Source organism: Mus caroli, chromosome 6 (assembly GCF_900094665.2).
Source record: "Mus caroli chromosome 6, CAROLI_EIJ_v1.1, whole genome shotgun sequence".
Taxonomy (NCBI): domain Eukaryota; kingdom Metazoa; phylum Chordata; class Mammalia; order Rodentia; family Muridae; genus Mus; species Mus caroli.
In genome coordinates, this window is record NC_034575.1 from 33647053 (window position 1) to 33670161 (window position 23109).

The 23109-nt window shown below is 46.3% G+C and overlaps 1 protein-coding gene across 2 annotated transcripts in view; it reads left to right on the forward strand.

The window, feature by feature from the left end:
- Positions 1-23109, forward strand: part of Tbxas1 (thromboxane A synthase 1) — a 168681-nt gene that overhangs the window by 105675 nt on the left and 39897 nt on the right. For both annotated transcript variants that reach the window (XM_021165134.1, XM_029478679.1), the window contains exons 8-9: positions 336-466; positions 4953-5267. In XM_021165134.1, the coding sequence (XP_021020793.1) occupies positions 336-466; positions 4953-5267 (446 nt within the window). The remainder of the gene's footprint in view (positions 1-335; positions 467-4952; positions 5268-23109) is intronic.

Here is a 23109-nt window from a genome sequence, read left to right on the forward strand (position 1 = left end):
ACCCATTCTGTCCTGATGAACTGCAAAGACACTCCCCCGTCTAAGATTGGAGATAAGAATTTCTAAGTGTAAAAGTGGGTTTGTAAGGCCAGGTACACATGAGGACTTACTTTATTGCACAGGCATTTAACGATTGCTTATGATGTACAGGGAATGGAACAGAAAGCTAGAGTCAGATCAAGCCCCGCTCTGAGAAGCACCGAGTCCACAGGGAAGACAGGCCTCCCAAGTGGCTCTGATTCAAGGCTGGTGCTTGCTTCCCAGCCACAGGAGTCTAATAGCCCTGCTTCATTATCACTCCCCCTTCAACGCTACTTTTGTTTTTCTCTTTCAAGTATCATTTCCATCCATAATGGTCCCATTGGCCCGGATTCTGCCCAATAAGAAGCGAGATGAACTGAATGGCTTTTTTAACACACTCATTAGGAACGTGATTGCCTTACGGGACCAGCAAGCAGCAGAAGAGGTAACTATTTTTATAGGACACAGTCTGGAAACAGAATGGAACCTAATTTGGCATCACTCTCTCTTTTCTTTCTCCATTCCCCCCCAACTCCTCACGTCACATGGGTCTCTCCTTTACTAGTCTCCCATTCTGAGCTTTCCAGAGCCAGTAGAAAGCAATGGGAGGGAGGAATCGGAAGGATAATAGGAGAAGTCCCACCAATGGGCCTATCCCTGATGGGAGTTGTTGAAAGGATGTCAACCCCTGACTGTCTCCCATCACCTGGGCTCTTACCCCCAAGCAAAGGTTGCAGTAGCCCAACCCCCACCCCAGAATTTTCTAAGTCAGCACCTCATGCAATTTTCATGAGCATAGTCTTTCTGCTGAAAAACAGCAAGACGGGGCTTTATAGCATGAATAGCATAAATATTAGCAAGAAGTTTAGGCAACTGTCAATCAATCCCATATTCCCTTTTAACATGGAGACTCTTGCTAGAAAATTTGTGATTGAGGCTCCCTGCTCTCTTTAGCAGGCTGCCGTGTTTCCCTTTTCCCTTACAGACTCACACCCTGCTTGGCACATAATAGGGATAAGTAAATATTGGCTGAACTTGACTCTGAATAGTATGCAGTTTTCAGTATGAGAAATAATCTTTACTCTTTGTCCACATTAAAGTTGTCCATTATGGGTCTCATCACACTAAAGACAGTCACCAAAAAAAAAAAAAAAAAAGGACTAAAAGGGCTTTCACTTAACTGCCTTGAGCAAGATGGAGCTTTAAAAGGGTTTTCTCAAAGACTGTGGCTCAGAGGGATTCGTGAGGCCTGATGGTTAAGGCATTGGCCTAGAATGAAATCCAAATCAATTAGTAGCTTGATGCATTTAGCAGCCTTGGGCAGCAGCCTGTCCTACTCAGCTGCACACCCTGGGGACTCTGTAGCAACTGTGTCTGGATAGGAAAGGTGTGGGGACATATATACCAGCTCTCAACCCCTTGGCCTATACCTTCATCAGCTCCACTTGAATGTCCTTAGAGGTGGGGGAAAATGGGCCAACTGGTATACCTGGCCCCACTCTAAAGCCAGAAAAGACAGGACAATTTCATTTAAGTATATGTTTCTAGTCTGTGAGGAGGAAGCCCAAAGGACAAGAGATAAAGAATCATTTTCTTTGTTGTTGTTGTTGTTGTTTTTTCAAGACAGGGTTTCTCTTTATAGCCCTGGCTGTCCTAGAACTCACTTTGTAGACCAGGCTGGCCTTGAACTCAGAAATCCACCTGCCTCTGCCTCCCAAGTGCTGGGATTAAAGGCGTGCGTCACCATGCCCGGCTCAAGAACCATTTTCAAACCTCATCATTTACTGCAAAGGGCTGCCTTGTGAGAGCTCTCTCTCTCTCTCTCTCTCTCTCTCTCTCTCTCTCTCTCTCACACACACACACACACACACACACACACACACACACACACACTGAAACCCACTGGCTGTAAAACCAGGCTAAAAATTAAAAAAAAACTGTTGCTCTGAGTGACTGAGAGGTGAGAGGTTATTAAAGAGCCAATTACTGGGATTGCCTCAAGCTTTTCCTTCTATAAACTTTACAGCTATTTGTTTCAAACAATGAGTTGATCCCTCCCAACCACAAATCCAGGGCTGCCCATGTCAAGACAGATCTATACAGTTACTAAGAAAACTCACTTAGAACCCTTCTGAACTCTGTATACATTCCATCAAACAGATGTGTGTTTGCACAGTAAAAATGCCGCACAGATGTTAAAAGGTAAATATTTTTCTAAGCTCCAGCCGATGGGTGGATTAGACACCTACATCTATCAGGACATGTATTTTTCTTGGATTTGACCATAAACCAGCCCTGTTTCCATCCTAAATGGGCAGCTTCACGTGGCCTTCATGATGCTCTGTGAACGAAGGAATCCCATCCGCACTAATGTTCTGTAGCTCGCAAACCCTAGAGAGAGGCCCTTTCCCCTGGCCTCGTTAGCTCGCAGTTAAGACAGATTTCTGCAAGACTTCACCAGCCCTTTTAGCAGTCTGGCTGGGCTGGGATGAGAGGAAAGAATGGCAGCCACCATGCCGCTTCTGGAAAAATATGTGGTGTAGATATGACTGTGAGCTGTCTTGTCATCGCCCCATCCACCCAGGAAAAGCCACAGCCAAGCCTCAGGGACTAAGCTATGCAGCCTAACAGTGCACTTTGCTTCTCCAATCGCATCCTGGCACCCAGGGAGCCTTGGATGTTCCATTTCCCCAGGGCCACTGTGACAGGTCAGCAGTGGAACCACAGTAGCCACCCAGATGCTGACCAATAGCAGTTAAGAAGTCATTTGGACAGGAAAATGGATAGGCTCAGGGTACAGTGAGGAAGCCCGGGCTTCCTATAGTGGAAACAGGCTGGTGGGAAATGGAGACCTTGACTCCTCAGCTTCAATGTATGTAAACCCTTAGTGGTGAGCAGACACCTTTGATGGTCACTAACCTCTTCATCTGCAAAGGCCTCCTGCTCCAAATAACAGTTGAACAGTTGAAACCAAACCCAATGTACCCATCCCTGAGGGTAACTATTGTTTTACATTAAGATTCTATTGCGGGCTGGAGAGATGGCTCAGTGGTTAAGAGCACCGACTGCTCTTCTGAAGGTCCTGAGTTCAAGTCCCAGCAACCATATGGTAGCTCACAACCATCCGTAATGAGATCTGATGCCCTCTTCTGGTGTGTCTGAAGACAGCTACAGTGTACCTAGATATAATAATAAATAAATCTTTTTAAAAAAAGATTCTATTGCATGTTTAATATGCACTTAGCACCACACTTGGCACAGGCCGGGCGGGAAAGGTAGGAAGGGGAGGGGGGTCACACCCTCAGATTGCTTTTCATCTCGTGGTGTAGAAAAAGTAGCCACATATGAAAATGCCAACAAACTCAAAAGATGGAGTTCCATGCCAATGTGAGGGGCATAGAGTATTCGTGCAACAGAAATTCAGAAGCCAATGAACTGAGAAAACACCACAACTAGGAAAATACTTTGAAATTATAATACAGGTTCTGATACTCTCCTCTTGCTGTTTTAATCCCATAAATTTCAGAAAAGAGCAACATCCTGGTTGTCATTCATCACATTAAAGGGCATTTCAAAGAAAGGATGTGCCTGGAATACACTCTGTGAATGCCAAAGCCGTGGTAAACACTCCTATAGTTAGAATTAGCCTAGTCAAAATGTAAAGGATATGCAAATTACTGATAAGGAAGGTAGAGGGAATGATAAGGCAGCTTTAAGCACTCAAAGGAGATGGGGATTACTGGAGAGAGAAAAAGCGGTTCCATAGGAAGCAGCCTGGGGTCTGGGGGCTTTGAAGACAAGCTTCACTCAAGCCAGCTCACCCACATTCCATACCCCCATCCCATGCTGCTGACTATCGACTGTGTGAGAAAACTTACAGCCATCCACTATGTCCTTGCAGAGTAAATGGTAGACGTATGCTCTGATTTAAATCTATCAGGTGTTTTCTCATTGGAAATGCAGCCAATAGAACAAATGCATAGAAAGCATTAATCAGAACTACAAGACCTTGGTTTTCACCCCTCCTCCAGCTCTAGGGATCTGCTGAATATAGGTTGACAAATGTTTACTACACATGAGCGGATGCACACGGTTCTCTAGATTGTACACTTACTGTTTTTAAAGATGAGATCCCACTGTGTCTATGGCTCTAACACTTGCTTTATTTTAAGCACAGTATTTTAGGGGGATGGGGAGCGAATCAGCCTGTAATGGAATGACTTCATCTGGAATACATGAAGGGAGTATGGTACATAAAGAGGAAATAATAATATTTGGCCCTATAAAAGAATGGAATCTGTTGGTTTTCAGCTACATAGTTAAGACAATAAAGGACGATGTGTTAAGTGCCATAAGCCAGGACCAGAAAAACAAACACAACACGCTTGTTGGGTATGTTGAAACTGAAAAATCAAATCTCAGAAACAGAGAAAGGTGGTCACTGGAGGCTGGGGAGGATGGAGGAAAGGGAAGGGAAAGGTGGTGGTTTTGCACCCAAGCCATTGTGGGTAAGAGGACTAAGTCTGGTGTTCTCCAGCTCAGCAGAGTGACTGTACTCACAGGGAGGTGTGGCTATTCTGTAAATAACTGCAAAAGAAGAGTTTGAAGATTCCAGACGCACACAAGGTACACGTGATAGATATGAAAAGATTCTGCTCTCACTGTTACATACTGTGTGGATTAAATAATCCCACGGTTGCTCCACAAGTCTCTATAATGGCAAAGAAGGGAACAGTGTCATCTCTGCACTGGGACATCAGTTGGTTCCTCACTGCTGTCATTCAGGTGGATACTGGCTCTCACCATCTCAGATAACACAGTGACCAAGACCTATTCCTACTTAGCTGTTCAGAAGCCACCCAGGAGCTCCCCCGATCCTGTCCCCTAGCCCCATCCTGTGGCTCTAATGTGCCTTTCTCTCTCCTCCTCAGAGGCGGAGAGATTTCCTGCAGATGGTGCTGGATGCCCAGCACTCCATGAACTCTGTGGGCGTGAAAGGCTTTGACATGGTCTCAGAAGCCCTGTCCTCTTCTGGGTGCACAAAGGAGTCACCCCAAAGGTGCCATCCTACCTCCACATCTAAGCCTTTCACTGTGGATGAAATTGTGGGCCAGGCCTTCCTCTTCCTCATTGCGGGCCATGAGATCATCACAAACACGCTGTCCTTCATCACATACCTGCTGGCCACCCACCCTGACTGCCAGGAGAGGCTTCTGAAAGAGGTGGACCTGTTCATGGAGAAGCACGTGAGTACAGCGGGGTCCAGGTGTCCATGGGCATCCACGGGCATCCACATTGCAGTGGATTTGGTCCAACTTCTGATTAATAACCTGCCAAAATCACATTCTAAGTTTGTAAGATAAAATAAGGTGACACCCACCTTTTCTAGCTCTCTGGGCAAGCAAGTAAAATAGAGTGTTCAGAATGACAGAAAAATAAAGAGCTTGTGAGACTGGCTCTGGGGACCTGCAGAGGCCCAGGAAGGAATTGGGGGTCAAAGGGCAGCCATAGAGAAGGGGTTTGGCTATCACATGTTCTGACTGTGGGGCAGCCTCCCTGAGGAAGACAGGAGAGGTGATTCAGCAAAGGGAACTGAGGCTGAAGGCAGGAGTGGGCACAGGACACCTGATGAAGCAGGAAGGAGAGAACAGAGGAGGAAGCACAATCACACGGACAAGATGGTAGAATACATGGGCCAGGGAGCCCCAAGCACAGATGCATCCTGGGTATTCCTTGGAGGTAAAGCCCCTCTGTGGTAGATCACAGCAGCCACCTGCCTTGAGCTGGACTGTTCTCTCACCTCATGGCTTTCTCAGGAGGCTACACTGCCCTCAATCACTTTAAGTAAGAAAAGTCCCCACAATGGGATCTTGTCTATTACATTCTGATATCATTACACAACAGTCACAGTTTTGGAATGTGCCCTATTCCGCTATTGGAAGCATTAGGGTTAAATATATACATAACCAGAAACTACCTCCTTGAACATTCTACCTTCCGTCCTACTGGAGAAGTAGAGGCAAAGTTAGCCTTCTTCTCCAGGTCACTTTATAAATATTTGAAACCTGAAGAACTAAGACTAGTTGTTCCACGTGAGCCTGTGTGGTCAACTTCAAGTTCTCTGATATTATGACAGCTGCCAAGCTGGGTATCCCCAGTCCCCTGCTTATACAGATTGATCTTTTGCGCCTGGGTGCAAGAGTTTGTATTTCTCCTTATTACTTTTTCATGCAGTCAAAATAATTTTGAATCTTGATTCTGCCATCTGTCATATTAGCATTTCCTCCAGCTAGTGTCATCTGAGACTTGCTAACCATACCTTCCATTTCATCCAAGTCATTGATTAAAATGTTGAACAGGACAGGGTTTCTGTCCAGACTGACATTGATCCACTAATCAATATTCTTCAAGCATGGAGTCCCAACAAGCCATGAATCCAGATAACCCTGCCACCTGTCTCAGTCTGCTTTATTGGTAGTTATATAATATTTTGTTCCAGTTGAGGAGTAGGGGAGAAAGGAGGGTCAGAGATGATGGGGTACATCCCAGTGTGTCTTTTAGACCATACTTACTAAACCCTGAGTTAAACTGATTTTAGCAAAACAAGCACTTGTATGGGTACAAAGTCCTGCTCAGTTTGAGAGTGAATGAGACTTCAGAAAAACATTTAGCGGCACTTCAAAGGTACCATCATGCCTTAGTTTCTCTGATCTTAGTTTTTGGCTGGTTCCTCCTGTTGGCCCCATGCTTATCCATACTGTCCTTGGGAAACCATAGGAAGTCTGACAAGGGTGCCTGAGACCACGGCTTCCTCACTGCTCACCACCAAGGAGCATGTATGACTGAAGGTCACAGAGGCCACTGACCAGGATCCCTCGTCCAACCATGGGCCAGTTATTGTTATCAGGGCATGGGGACACGAATATGCCAAGCAAATTGATTTCAGCCCCAAGATCAGGTGTGCTAAGACCTGGGGGAGATGCCTTCCTGAGGAAGGCTGAGGGAAAGCCAACCCTTAGTCTCAAACTAAAGGACAAGGCAAATGAAGAGGCTGTAGAAGCATCTGAAGGGTGCCTTGTGATGTGCTACATACGACAGGAGCTTGGGGAAGGTGCAAATGCTCCCAGATGTGGGGGTCATTATCATCACTCCGAGGGACTTAATGGCCAATAGTCTATTAAGCAATATCCCTTCCAAAATAAACCCTCCAGGGCCATATAAGGTATGCACAATCAGTTCTAAACTGTTGTAATATCTAGACAGCTCCGGGAATTGGCCAGGTTCACCAGTTACAACCTCAACTATCTGGGTATGAAGCTGTGGGCATAGAAATGTTCCCATACAAAAGCTGATGCTACCCTCACCTCTACCGTGGCCTGAACTGAATCTGACCTCAAGGACAGTGGTGCCAACTCACCAAACCCTGGCCTCTTTCAGCCTCTGAGCCTAGAACCAGGCCTTCTTCCCCCAAAGCCCATGTCCCATAGAGCTATGCTAAATGCCTCCAAGTTCTGGGGAGACCCATGGGTATGTGGACTGACTGTACCAGGTGAAAGTTTTCAACCCTCTGAGATGACCGGAAGGCAGATCTCAAGGTCCTGGCCCTAGAAGTTCTAATTCTGTCAATGGAGGCTGGAGGGGAGGGGGTGCTGGATCTTTGATCCACAGTCCCAGAGGTTCTGAAGATGATGGTCTCTGGTTCATTTTGAGAATACAGCATTAGACAATTGGGACCCAGAACTATCTCCCAAGAAAGGATGCTCTACTCCGCCCATGCCAGCCTGAGGGCTGTTTTCTTCCTATAGACAGATTTTGGGGTAGTCTTTGACAGGTGGGAATGTGTCTGGGTTGTCTTTCTTAAGCAATAAATGAGATAACTGGGGAGCATATTGCTTTGTTCAGTCCTGCGCATGGTCCTCACTCAATGAATACTTGTAGGTTTTCTTTTTCTGTCTTTTCTCTTTCTCCTTTTATTTATTTATTTATTTTTACTAGACTCAGAACTCTGTTAATATGGGCCATCTGTCAGGACATGGAAATGCAGATTAGCTGTTCACACATTAAGTATTTCCCTGAAAATATTCCTGAAAATTTGCATGTAAAGTATGATTTGTTACAACTTTCCTGCTGGTTTCCATTCAACAAATATCTCTTGAGTGCCAGTTCATGCCAGCTTCCACGGCTGCAGACTCTCCCTATGCCCAGGGTGTTCTGACCGAGCTCTGCAGAGCAGTCCTCCTTAGAAGACCTGTCATTCAAGTGTCTGGATCCTGGCTCTAGTGCCTTCTTCCCACACCATCTCCCCTCCAGTAATTTCCTTTTGGGAATGCGGTGAGAACTACTACCCTCCTCTATGACAAAAAGCAAAAGCAATAACAATAACAAAAACACCCTGTGTCACGTGAGACTGCTTCAGGCATCGGTAGAAAATGTTACCCAATAGGCAGGTAAGGAGGATCAGGTGGTAATGGCATCATCTCCTGCCAAGCTTGAGTCTCCTCCAACAACAGTTGGAGAATGAGAAAAAGAGCTCTTACACGATCACCTGGCTTCCATACTCTAGCAGTGTCACCTCTCCCCCCACAGCCACAAAATAAATAAGTCTGAGCAACAACAATTCACCCAGGTAGACTCCAGGGTACAGCAACCACCAGAGGTGGGCTTCTGTCAGGAATCCTTGATGTAAGAGTTCCAGCTCCATGCCTAACAGCTCTCTCTGCCTCTCAGCTTCAGTAGCTCTGGGCAGTCTTATCATACCCTGTCTCTCCCATCACTTCAAAATAGCCATGTTAACTGGATTTTGAACAGTGTGAATTAAATGAGGTGCACGAAGCAGTTTTGTGCTTCCTCCACTCATACTTTAAACACCCTCTTTTGTTTTTTCTTCACATGTGTGTTGTGTGTGCATGGCGTGTGTATATATGTGTTTATATGCATGTGAAGGACTAAGGCTGGAGTTTGGAGTCTCTCTCCATTTCTCTCCATCTTCTTCACTAAAGCAGTGTCTCTCGGTTGGACCTGGAGTTTCTATATGGGGAGTCTGTCTTGCCAGCTTGCTCTGAGGGTTCCCCATCTCCACTGTCTGAGTTTGACAATTATAGGCAGGTGTTAACTCCCACTCAGAATTTCATGGGTTCTAGGACCTGGGCTTTCATCCTCACAGCCCTGAAGTAAGCTGATACACCTTGCTTACACATAGGTGTCAGGGACCCAAGGTCAGGGCCATTGCTACTACAGCAGGCACTTTACAGAATGAGCCAAGTTCCCAGCCCCTGCCTGAGAGTTTCAATAGGACTCCTGCCTGGAGGGACTGTGAGGTGGTAAGGTCTCTAGTCTGATGAATTAATGATCTAGCATTAAGTCCCTCTATCACAGAGCTTCATCTCCAGCAGTTACCTACGACCTCCATGCCAGGAAGACAGGAACAGCAGAAAGCAGGGTTAAGTCCAGCATGGGGAAGAATGGAATCTGAAATTCTCACACAAAAGAATTTCACCTTTTCTCAAGGATAGATTCCTCAACTTATGAGAACACAGGGTCCTGCTCATCTTGGGCCTGGGTCACTTGTCCATCTCTGCCTTAAAAATAAGTGGACCTCACCCCTTTCTCTTAGACTTTTAGTGGGTGGGAAGGTAGATCCCTCAGACCCTGTTCCTGGAAGTGGGATAAATGGCCCCCAAATTGGAATTTCCCATTTTCTAAATTCCCTTCTGGAAAGCAGCTTTTTTTTAGATCAGCTTTAGGAAGTCAGGACTGTGAGTCCAGCAGTACCTAGGACACCTGGCTCCTAAGAGTTTCTTATAAACTATATGGCTGCTTCCTATGACTTCCATGGGGATACTTGATGCTTCCTACTGCTGACAGAGAAGCCCAGGCTAGCAGGTTGTCATAGTGTAACCTTCACCAATCAAGAAGTGATACATGGAGCTGGGCATGGTGGCGCATGCCTTTAATCCCAGCACTCGGGAGGCAGAGGCAGGCGGATTTCTGAGTTTGAGGCCAGCCTGGTCTACAGAGTGAATTCCAGGACAGCCAGGGCTATACAGAGAAACCCTGTCTTGAAAAACGAAGAAGAAGAAGAAGAAGAAGAAGAAGAAGAAGAAGAAGAAGAAGAAGAAGAAGAAGAAGAAGAAGAAGAAGAAGAAGAAGAAGAAGAAGTGATACATGGGCCATGAAAGTCAAGAGTTCCAAAGTTTCACTTTTAGCAAAAACAACATAATGCATGCCCCATTGTTGGGGAATCGCTACACGTTTTTCAGCCCTTGCCTTCTGCCTAGCAATGCTCCAGCTCCTGCTGTCTACTCTGACCCATTTGACTTTGGTTTGGCTGCCTCTCAGGGAGCGGGCTTCTATTCTAGTATAAATATAACAGTTATAATCTGCCTGACAGACAGCGTCTCCAGGCGTCTCTCTAGACCACACATAATTTCTGCCAATGACTTGGGGATTTTTGTCCAACCTCTCTTCCTTTCACTTAGAGTCCTCTCTCTTAGTCTGCTACTATAACAGAAGACTTGAAAATAGACAAGTTACGGGGGGGGGGGAGGAAGAGGGAGGGGAAGGAGGGAGGGATGGAAGCAGGCAGGGATGGAGGCAGGCAGGCAGCAGGCAGGCATTCATTCGTTTGTTCATTTCACTAGCTTTCTAGATACGGGTACCAGAGTCTGCTGGTCAGGTAGCAGGGGCTTTCTTGTTACTCCATGACATGTCAGAGGATGTCATATGATGAGATAGCAAGCTTGCTAGCTTTATCTTTGCTCCTTTCCATTTGGTTTTATGTATTTTTGTCTGTGTGAATGTATACACGCACACATGCACACACACAGACACATACACAGAGGCACACATATGCACACACACATATACACACATATACACACACACAGAGGCACACACATACAGAGACACATAGACACACATACATAAATACACACATGTACACACAGAGAAACACACACAGAGGCACACATATAGACACACACACACTCAGCTATAGAGGCCAAAAGTCATTGTCAGGTGTCTTTCATTGACCTCAGAGGTCAGTTCAGCTAAACTGTGGCCAGTGAGCCCTGGGGAACCACCTGTCTCATCCTTCACACTCTGGGATGACACATACACGCCCTTGACCCCAGCTTTTCATAGGCATGCGAAGTGCCCACACTCAGATCTCCACACTGCGAGTACTTTCCCAGCTGAGCCACCTTCTAGCTTCTTTTGTCATAAATTCAGTCATACCCCATGATCCTGTCTAAGCCTAATTGTCAAAGGCTCTACCTTCTAATGTCATTCACATATAAAATGAGAGATCAAAACCCAAGGCATAAATTCTGGTAGCTGAATATTTGGACCACAGTGTTGTCGTTCTCAAATCACTGGGACTTTTGGAGACCTCATGTTTCCTCCATGTCATCTTGGTCAGACAGAAGAGTGGGTGCATCGGCTGTAGTCTACCTAGAAGACTACAAAAAGGAGACAACTTTCTAGTCAGACCTTTGACATGAGGTCTTTGTCACTGTATGCTCCAATATTTAATTTTTAAAGGATTAAGAGAAAAAAATACAATTCTTTCCTTCACACTGTTTTTTGCTATAGCTTTAGCACTTCCTGTTGAAATTCTTGACTTTTGATCTGGCTAAACCATTTTCTGCCTCCTCTCTGGTGTCAGACTGTGCCAGCCAAAATTTATGAGCCATTTTCCTTCTGCTTAATTGTTGATATAAATCTGCTCTGCAGAACCTAGTTATAAATTTATCACAAACTGGACGACACAGATATACAGCCTCTGCTCAGGGTAGTTTGAACACAGTCATGACTTAGAAGGACAATCAACTCCCCAGAGCTCTCCATCAGCCACTTTGTCACATTATAAAGATCTAATTAAAACACATCTTCCTCTTCCTACTTCTCCTAAGGATCAAAGAACGCTCCGCACTGGTTTCTTCAGCTGATTAGCTCATGCTGCTTCAGTCCTGAAAGGTCCGGGATTTGCTCCTTGGCGTATCCAGAGGATCTCAAAGAGCCAAACGTACCCCACGGTTAGAAAAATAAAATAGCCCTTAGCCATAAACAGCTATTTCATAACTACATGCATCCTTTTGTCACGGGGGGACATTGAGTTGGGAACTATTTGGATCATAAATTTGTCCTCACTATGGGGAGCCGGGGGTTGGGGAGAGTCTTCAAGCCAGGATCACATGCAGGGTCACACAGGAAGTAGAATGGAGCTGCAACAGGGAATGAGGCTCTCACTCAGCCAGGGTTCTTCCCCTTGTCCGGGTCTCACAGAATTCTGGATGCGCTTGGATACTCGCTGTCAGCTCCATACCAAGCCAACGGTCCCCATGGCTCTTCAGAACTGCCCCCTCTCCTTTAGGTCTCACAACAATGCATCTAAACGCAAAGCAACTCCATAGAAGTAAGAACACCCTGATTTCCAAGCATAAAAATAAGAACCAGGGTGGGAGCAGGCCCAGGCTGCGGCACCAGCCAAAGGCTAAAAATATTGAGAGGGCTCAGTTAGCAAAATATCTGTCACAGAAGGGTGAGGACCCGGGTTTGGATTCCTAGGGCTCATGTAAAAAGGCAGGTGGGGCAGTAGTTATCTATAATCTTAGCATTGGGGAGGCAAAGACATGAGATTCTCTGGACCTGCTGGCTGGATAGTCTTACTTACCCAGTCAGTTAGCTCTAGGTTCAATAAGAGACCTTGTCTCAAAAAACAAGAGCTGGCATGGCGGTGCACACCTTTAATCTAGCACTTAGGAGGCAGAGATCTCAGTGAGTCTGAGTTCCCAGTAGCCTGGTCTACCTGGTAAGCTCTAGGCCAAACAAGAAAGAAATAGAGAGCAATAGAGTACAGCACAAATGTCAACTTCTGGCCTCTACACACACATACACATACAGTTTAACATACACAGGAACTATGGAGCTAAGGTGCAGATTCCTATAGGACTGATCCAGAGTGGGACCCGAGCATCTGTGGTCCTTACAGTTTCCAGGGGCCTCTAGATTCTGATACTGTCTGTCAGCCGCTCACGTGGTAAGAGCCAGGCCCTTCAACAGTAAATCCCACTCCTGCTGTGATGCGCACAGAGTCACTCTGTCTTTACTCCCAATGATAACAAGGGCCTCAAAGTTCTACAGTGCCTCGCCTTTTGTGACTAAAATGTTAATGATTTCTAGATTATGCCAGTGATGATGCCAGTCATTTTATGGATGGGAGATAGAGTGCTTTGGGACTCATTCCATCCTAACACATCTTGGAAATCCGTTAGTCCTAAATTTATCCGACAATCTTCTTGCCTCCTTAAGTAGTTCTCTGGTGGAAAGTGAGGGCATGTTTCCGGTTGATTTAAAGTCACATTCAAAGTAGACAAAGATGGTAAGTGAGATGCAGCAATGCAGTGTGCTTGTATAAACTGGATACCTGCAACGTGCACCCACTAGGCTGTTCCCCTCAGGCTAGGAACTCTGTCTGGCCTTGAAGCTCTCCTAGGAACTGATTTGTGAACCTCAACTTGCCTAGTCTCCTGTCTTTCTGGGAGTTTCTAACTCAAAGGATGTAGCACCCTAGCAATGAATGCTGGGCAGGGCATCCTCGCACCCGTGAAGTGGGGCCTCTCTGGCAGTATGCCTGAAGCTCTCAGAAATTGTGATCTGTGGACCCTGCTGCCAACAAGACAATCTCTGGAGGGAAAACCAACAACAGATACCTCTATGTGGACCACTTGTGAGTCCCTAGAGCAGCTTGGCCAGTAACCCTGGACCAGGTACCAGAGAAACCATGGCTCTTTCACAAACAGAAGGGCAGATGGCACCTCTCAGGGCCCATCTGGGCTGTAAATGGCCACAGCCTCTCCCTGTTAATATTCAAGGCTCCAAAATCTTTCATATTCACTACAGATGTCCAGTGCCAACCTCCACAGTGACCCCTGAGAAAACTGACCCACTCAGTCTGTGATCTTCCTCCAGCTTCACGGAGACAGCTGTACCCTGACTATGTGCCTCCCCTGCCTGTCTCTTCCTCAGCGCTGCAGCTCCTTTCCCTTCTCCTTTGATGCCCTCAGCATCATCTGCTCTCTTTCCTTTCCCCCTTCATTCCTGACCTAGCTCTGATCCTCAGAATCCAGAGAGAACCAGATCCCCGCTGCCTCACCTCTAGGCTCACTGACCACTAAAGGTCCCAGCCCTCAAGAGACCCTGGATAGCTGAGAGGTAAGCAAGACAGGCAGGCTGAAGGGCAGGAAGGATTTTAGAAGCAGTTTCCTGAGCTGCCCCACCTCAGCAAGCATGGCTCTTTGGCTCTTTCCATGTTTGGCAATGAATGCTCTAAGTTCTCCCTACCCCACCCTCCAGAGCACAGAGAGAAGTGGCCTGTATAGAGATGGCCCTCCCAGGACTGCAAATCACTAGTCAGCCTGGATGTGTGCCTTTCCCGTGGCAACTTAGAGTGTTTTATATTCAATATCTTGGACTCTAGAGGATCTGGGCTTTGCTAAGCATATAAGATGTAGAGTCAGTTCACAGCAACCCAGAAAAGCAGGAATTGTTTCAAATAAACCGGAGTGAGGAAAGCCGCAGGCGGAGCTCAGTGTTCTGAGGGTCCACTTGGCCTTGAATTAGACTTGAACCAAGTGGTTCTTTTAATTATTGTGCACGACTAAAGAATAGACTTTGTCCCTTACGGTTAGCTTTTGAAATAAAAGAGTAAATGGAAACTTTGCGTTTGACTTCCCTGGACACCTTGGACAGATGCTGTTTTATACAGAAGTTTCCAAATTGCCCAGTCTGCTGGGAATTTGAAAACTTGTGATCTTTAAAAGACCTCCTGTCAACCCACTTCTAGACGCAGATTGCCACCATTCTGTCTTGACATAGTATCTGCTATTAACCTGCACTTCTCTGGCAGGAGCACCAAAATCAAGCCCAGGTAAGATGCCAGCCCTACGGGAATAGAAAGTCACATCTGCCCGGCCCACTGGCCCAACCAGTCCCAGAAAAGCACCTGATTCATCCCTGGCCGATGAGAAACAGATGCTGAGAGTTGTTAGGTGTGGATGCAGGGCCCTCCTCCTCCAGCTGGAGGCAGATCTGAGATGTGGTCAGCAGGGAGGCGCCCTGGGTAAAACCTGGGTTACTGCATCCTGGGAGGAAGGAGTAGACAGGGGTCACCACTGAAGGAGTAAGCATAGGCTGGAGTGTATACAAGGTGGTTGTTAGCATTCAGTCTAAACTCCTCCCCACAGTTACCAGGCTACAGCCAGGTAGGCCTGGCCCACTATAAAAGGGGCTATTCACCTCCTCCTCCTCCTCCCCCTCCTCCTCCTTGCTGTCTTGCCTCTTGCTCCCTTGCTCCCTCTTGCTCCCCCTCTCTCCCTATTCCCTTCCCCCATCTCTCTATGTGGTCATAGCCAGCTTCTACTTCTCTACTCTCTCTCTCTCTCTCTCTCTCTCTCTCTCTCTCTCTCTCTGTCTTTCTCTGCCTCTACAACCTTCTCCATGCCCTGAATAAACTCTATTTTATACTATACCGTCTTGTGGCTGGTCCCTCAGGGCGAAGGGATGTATTGGCATGGGCCCACCGAGGCACCCCTTTCCCCAATATCTCACCACACCCCCATAGAACATATCCCCTTATGTCTCTTTATCTTTTTATAAGCACATCAGTGGTCCCTATCATCAAACAGCTGTGCTCTGATGGGCTTTTGTGGGGCATCACACAGATCTACCAGGTGATGGCTAGAACCTTCAGAACAAGAAAAAGGAGGGGAACCTGAGTTATCTGGAGCAGTCACACACCCAGGAGAATGATGGGAGAATACACCCATGATGTATTATGATGAGATAATAATAATATATGATGATAATATATGATGAGATAATAATAATAATAATAATGTAATATGATGAGAGGCTATAAGGTCAGGCATGATGGCTCCAGAACAAGGGACTTCCTCCTAAGATATGGGTGTCCCCTAAAATCTAGCAAATTTATAACATCAGCCTGGGATTCCTCTGGGACTCTGGCCAGTCCTCTAATACCTTGGACACAAGAGGGCAGGAGCTGGGGAGTCACCACAGAATGAGGGGCCTTTCCAAAGTGTTTGTGTTCCAGACTTTCTGTAAGTCTGTTCCACCCCAGGACTGTGAGCGGTGTGATGCTTTGTGCTGTGGTGTTGTCTGCCTCAGATGTTTGGTAACTGAACATGGCATGTGTGACAACATTGACGAGATGAGCCTGCCTGTCCAGGCCTATGCATATTCCAGATCTGAGGGGATGCGTGACTCTCCAGTGAAAGGCAGTGTGGAAGGTTTTCTGAAGCTGAGTATTTAGAAATCTGTCTTTTACTTTTAAATATTTAGATTGGGTCTCTAGAATACAAGAGACCGTTCCTCACTTGCTTAATTTGATCCCTGCGCCACCCCCTCCCCCTTTCTTTTGGTAGCACAAAGTTGTTTTTCAAAGGCTCTTTTCTTGAATGTTCCCTATAGGAAGAATGTAATTAAACTCCACTGGCCTCCTCCTGCTGGGACCAAACTAGGGCAGGAGCTGTGGGGGGAGCACACCATAGACCCCCTGCCAAGGGATTCTTGTTATGGAGACGAGAAGGGAACACGTTTCCCCCCTGGCTACGAACAAGAATGGGTAGAGAGCCACGCAGACTCCAGTTGTCGTGACTTCCTCTCCTACACGTTGTAATTAGTCAGTTAAGAGGAGAAGGGAGACACAAACTCCTCACCTTCTCAGCTGCAAGCCAGGAGTTGAAATAGATGAGTCACTCAACTCCAGTGGCTGACAAAGGGGTGAGCTGGCCCAGGACTCGGGGTGCACACCTGGAACCCTAGTACTCCAGATTTTAAAGCAGAAGGATCTTGAATTTGCAGCTACCCTGGAATAAACAGTGAGAACCTATCTCAAAATACCCAAAAACTGAGCCAAACACAACAGAAAGAGACACCCTACAGTCATGGTTCTTAAAAAAAAAAAAACGACTTTTTTCCTGAAAATGCACAGCTTGGGATCCTGATACTTTCTCCCATTAGGCACAGATTTGTGCCCTAGCCATGGGACAGGGATGGGGGCAGCACTGCATCTCTCTAGGACTCTTGGCGGGTAATAGGGTGAAGAAGCTTGAGTTGTTGAGTTGAGGACCACAGGTCCCCTGTCACCTTTCACCAAACTAGACAAGAGCCTTTTATGTCCCATGTCCCAGGTACTGGTCTCACATTGCCACAGCACATGGAAGACACTGAATGACCATCACCGATCTGTTGGCAGGGATCACAGACACACCTTTCTGTTCCTTGGTTTTCCTCTCTGTAAAATGGGGATAGGCATATTCTATAACTCATGGGTTGTCGCCCAGACGGAGTTAACACCTGTGTGATATTTTAACAGGATCAGCAATATCCACATTAGCAGCTACCACCTGTTCTATGCCTCAGTTTCCTTACCTATTTTTATTGATTGGATTTTATCGACGGATTGGAACAGATGCTTTCTCTGCTATCAGTAACAACAGCACTGAGTGTTTTCAGGGAAGACCTAAGCTCCTTCCTTTACAAACAAGCATTACCCTGGGCCTCACAATAACTTCACAAAGTCAGAGCTGTCATAGTGCCCATGGCATTGAGAGAGAGAGCAGAGAGAGAGAGAGAGAGAGAGAGAGAGAGAGAGAGAGAGAGAGAGAGAGAGAACCAAGAAGAAAGCAAGGTTTATTTTAAGAAGTTGGCTCATGCAGTGTGGGGGCTGGCAAATCTAAAGTCTGTAGGGCAGGCTGGCAGTCGGAAACTCATAAGGAGTTGACGCTGCCGTCTGGAGACCGGCTCGTTTCTCCAGGAAACAGCAATGTTCACTCTCCTGCCCTCAACTGAATGGATAAGCTCCCACCACCCGATTCAAGGTCATACCCCTTATTTAATGTTGTGTAGATGCTAACACTACGGAGCCAAATATCTTCCTAGAAGCACAGTGGTCAGCATTTGATTACATGGTTTTCAAATGACTTGGCATGGCATAGAGGACCGACAGCATCCGCAGATCAGGGTTACACTGGGAAGGACCCTGGCTTCCGCTGGCTTTCCCATCTCCTGACTTGTACCAAGTATGCTTATCAACACAGTGTCTCCTGTTCATGTTGACTGGGTAGGCAGTGGTGGCTCTAGACATACTGGAAAAGAGTGACTTTCAGGACTGCCTTCTGGGGTGGAGCTTAGAGCTGTGTGTGCCTCAGTTTCATGGAACCATGGAAATGCCAGTTGTCCGGTTGGTAAGGGCAGCTCTACTCGTGTTCATCTGTAGCAAGGGAGCCTGGATCTTCCTCAGCCTTGCCACCAGCACCATCTCTGACCTGTCATCCTGGTTCTCAGCACCAGGCAATGTCCTAGGTTTCGTATGACTTTTCCTATCACCATGACCCACTCTCTGAGTTCCTGAGTTGTCTTTTTGAGTAGCTTGTAATGGTATGAAATGAACAGTACATAGGCAGCTTCACCCTTCTAACCATAGGTTCCTGCATGTTTCACCCACACCCACAAGAACATTGTGGAAGCTGAGATCTCGGACCTGGGACTGCTTTCTACTTCAGCAGATATTCTGCCTGAAGCCTTTCTCGGTTATCCATTATCATGATCATCCTATAATAATGATTATTATTATTATTATATCTTTGTAGTGTCTGTCTCTCCTACATTTATATGGTGTAGGCTTGGGGTTGGGGCATCACTGTGTTCATCGAGCATCTTTACCTGCTGAGCCATCTTGTGAGCCCCATTTCTTTCTTTTGTGGATGGTATTGGCTCATTCTTTATAGAAAGTTCACTGGCTCTCCTCTACCTTCTCTTTGAGATCTGTCCCACAGGAACATAGTCCTAAAGTTGGATTTCACTGTGTTTGTTGTTAAACACATTAAGCATGCACAAGAGATACTTAACTTGCAGCCACATTGACCCCCTAGCCCCTGGGACCTACCCTCCTCCCATCATTGCACTGTTCTGCAGGAAGCCCTCTCCATTCTCCCTCCTGGGTACCAGTCAGAGGCCAGCAGATGTTCTCACTATCCAGGCTGCACTTGACTGCTATTGAGCATTCTTTCAGCTCAGTGTAGAGGCCTGGAAGGTTGTTGGGAAGGGAAGAGAGGTCCTGAACTATGAGTGTTCCCCATCTTTCTACCCAAAAGGATGCAGGACCTCCAGACCTTACCAAGTCTCTAGATTCTCTGAATAGAGCAAACCAAAACCTGATGTTTGTCATGGTTTGGCAATGAAGTGGTCCCTGAGAGGTTTATGTGTTGAAGGTTTTCTTTCCAGTTGATAATGCTATTGAATGGTGACTGGACCATGAAGCCGCTGATGGATCTATAATCTGGTGGTATTGCTAGATGATGGTCAAGAGCGAAGCCTATTTGAAGGAAGCGTGTCATTGAGAATAGGCATTTGAACAGTCCCTCTTCCTGTTCTTTCTGGCTACCATGTTGCTTTCCTCTGCTATGCCCTACCATGCTCTACCACCATGTTGTACCTTACCATATCAGATAGGAAGCACAGTAAGCCAACGGCTCTCAAACCACGAGCCAAAATAACTCCTTCCTCCTTTAAGTCATTTCTTACAGGAAACTAACACACCTATGTACACAGCCATTCAACATGGTATAATCTGACTTCAGACAGCTTGGAGATCCCACCATTGGGTAGACTTTTTCCCACTCTCATACCAGTTGGGCCCTGTATGCAAATCCAGATGGCAGAACAGCCAGAAACTTCCTTAAGAGCTTTATCCTCAAGAGCTATAGAAATGGCAGTGGTTGGGACTCTTCTTCTGACTTAGTTGGTCGAGACTGAGTTCTGGCCTTCTGAAGGGCTCCATGGGGGAATCTAAGATGCAGCAGGTAAGGCAAAGACCTGTTGCCAAAGTCTTATGAAGAGTCTGTTTCAAAAGATCTAAGATCTGACCTGAAGCCACTGTCAATGACAGGAACGATTTTGTAAACACCCAGTGGTAACTGGAACGTCTCGTGGCATTTTAGAAAAGCTGCTGGTCAGGTTGTTGGAAAGTAGCAGGCTTTCTGAGACTGTGTGATGGCCACATCCAGTTCATCTCGCCAGCTACAAGTCCCACAAGGCTTTAGAGATGGTTGCTCCGAGAGGGTGGATAGATGACTCTCCAAAAGTCTCTCACCAATCACACCAAACCCAAGGCTAGGTGATCACCTAGTCTTTGACCAACTCCAGGACCCTGAAGCCCATTTCTCCCTCTTCTCAGTAAGACAAATGAAGCTCTGTCCCACCACAGGTCTCCACCCTAGCTAAGAATGCTGACAAGGTGTCCGGTGGAGGGGTGAGCGGCCTCTTGGTCTCTCTCCCACTCTCTCATCCCTTTATCTCTAGCTGTAAATCTCATTTGATGAGTCCCCAGCTCGACTGCAAAGGAGAGATTTGTAGACCTGGAAGATGTTAATGATGGTTCTTACCTCCTGCGCAACAGTAAACATTTACGGGGCATTATAATTATTCATAATCACTTTTATGTGCTAAATGAATCTGACCTTGCTCTAAAGAAATCGACCCTGGTAGCCAGGAATCCTGGGTAAAATGAAGTCTCCTAGAAGCAACTGATGGAAGTTGTCTCTCATTCCATAGCACAGGGGCCAGGTTCTTCTAACAACCAATACTACATTTTTACTTCATTTTAAAGACTAACACGACATGAAAGCTGAGTATGAAGTAACTAAGCTAGGGCAGAGACAGAGGCTAACTCTGAACCCAGACCAAACAGCACCTGGCTGCCCTGGTGCCATCGTGGGAAGAGCCACTAAGTCTGTGATGATTGCTCTGTGAGAGGAGATGTCCAAAGAGAGGGACATGAAGTCAGGTGCACACATGACTCATGTTCTACTACCACAGTGGCAGCCAACTTCATGAGAGGGTGTTGGAGAATTCGCAGAGTTGATTCCTCCTCTGCCCAGGATGTCCTCTTTCTGCTGCGACCAAATCTCAAAGGACAATATTAGAAACAAAACAAAACATTTTTTTTCCAGGTGGTGGGTGGTACACACCTTTATTCCCAGCACTCAGGAGATAGAGGTAGGTGGATCTTTGTGAGTTTGAGGCCAGCCTGGTCTACAGAGTGAGTTCCAGGAAAGCCAGAGCTACATAGTGAAATCTTGTATCAAAAACAACCAAACCAAAAAAAAAAGGGGGGGGGAGGCAGCTGGAGAGATGGCTCAGCAGTTAAGAGCACTGACTGCTCTTCAAAAGGTCCTGAGTTCAAATCCCAGCAACCACATGGTGGCTCACAACCATCTGTAATGAGATCGGATGCCCTCGTCTGGAGTGTCTGAAGACAGCTACAGTGTACTTACATAAAACAAATAAGTAAATCTTTAAAAAAACAAAACACTTTTTACTTGTCAATAAGGAAATGCCAATAAGTTAAGATGCATTTGTCTTTATCAGTAAAAGAATAAATTTAGTTTAAGAATAATTAACAAACTAATCAAACTGGATTAAAAAAAAAACAATACCCAGCAAAAGAAAGAGAAGTGGGGCTGGAGAGATGATCAGCTGTCAGGAACCCTGTTCCCAACACCTATGTCAAGTAGCTCACAACTGTCTGCCTCAAGGGTCCAATGCATCCAAGGCCATCTACACACTTGGTGCCCATACACTCATGCACGCACACACACACACACACACACACAAGCCTAAACCAAGGGGAAATGGGTTCTTCTTATTTAACATTTGGCAAATTTACATCCTCCTTGTCTGCCCTTGGATCTCTTAAATTAATCTCTATAGATACTTCCATGTATTATTAGTTTTTCTTCCTATGTAAAATCTGTTCTATCGAGAATTCCTCTATTCATCCTGTCCCCCGGCTTCAGACAGACAGTTTCCTTCCCTGGGGATGATTTATGCACCAAGCCCGTCAGATATCTGGCTGCATTTTTCTTCCCGTCCATCAAATGTTTCCTTAAAACCTACTTAATAATGCCTAAAGTGTCTACCTGGAGTTCTGGGAAGTGCTGGTCTGACATAGACCCTAATTTAGTTAAACAAACCCAGTCTGGGTCTGGCCTCTCTGCAGTAGTCTGTGACCTTTCCAACCTTGCTCTTTTCTCCAAAGTTCTAAGGAAGGACTGTGAATATTACCCCTGCCCCTGTCCTGTTCCTGACCTCCTACATCAAATTTCAAAGGCCTTGCTGATTCAAGCCTCCTTCAGATCCCATCATCCATTTGCATGTGGGCCAGCCTTGCCAGAAGTGGCTCATGAGTGTAGTCTGTCCTTGCTGGTGCGGCATCTTGAGTCTGCATTTCCAGAAACCAGCACCTTCCTCTTGGTCCATGCTCAAGCCTTAGACCCTCTTACCTTTTCAGCTGTCACAGACCCAAGACCAAGAAAGCCACAGACTCCACGCCCTGGAACATACCTGCTTTCACCATCTCAGAAAGGCAAGGAACTCCTACCTTAGGAGCTCCCCTGCACACCTTCTCATGGGTAGAAGTCTCTTCAGCTTGTTCCGCCGGGGGCAGGCATGACTGTCCCTCTACCAGTGCAGGGTCTGTCATGAGTTCCAATGGTCAGGGTCTGGGCCAGGTGTTGCCGGGTTCTTGGCATCTTAATCAAAGAATTGAAATAAAGGCGCACACACAAAGAGATTGCAAAGAGATTGGAGCAGATCAGGAAGATACACACTGTCAGGAGTGACAGCCGACCACACCACGAGGGAACTCAAAGGACCTTCTTACTGTTTGAGACTTTCCCCCCATAGGGTTTAAGAGAAGGATGAATCTGGTAAATCTTTGCTCATTGAGTATGTCCCTTCCCGTGATGGTTTGAATCATATGTGTGCTTAACTATGTAGAGCTGTAGATGGTAAGTAGGGAAGTCTCCCTACATGTTCACTCAGAGGATACAGTTTGCTGGACTACACATGCACTCAACAGCAGTGTAAAACATATGAGGCCCGCTGCCTTCTATACACAGACACATTCTGGCATGCGTTCTAGTAGAAATTGTTCATAAAAGAGGAGGTTTTGTTTGATCCTTGTCAATGGGAAAAGGAACTTATGTCCATTGTATGAAGGGA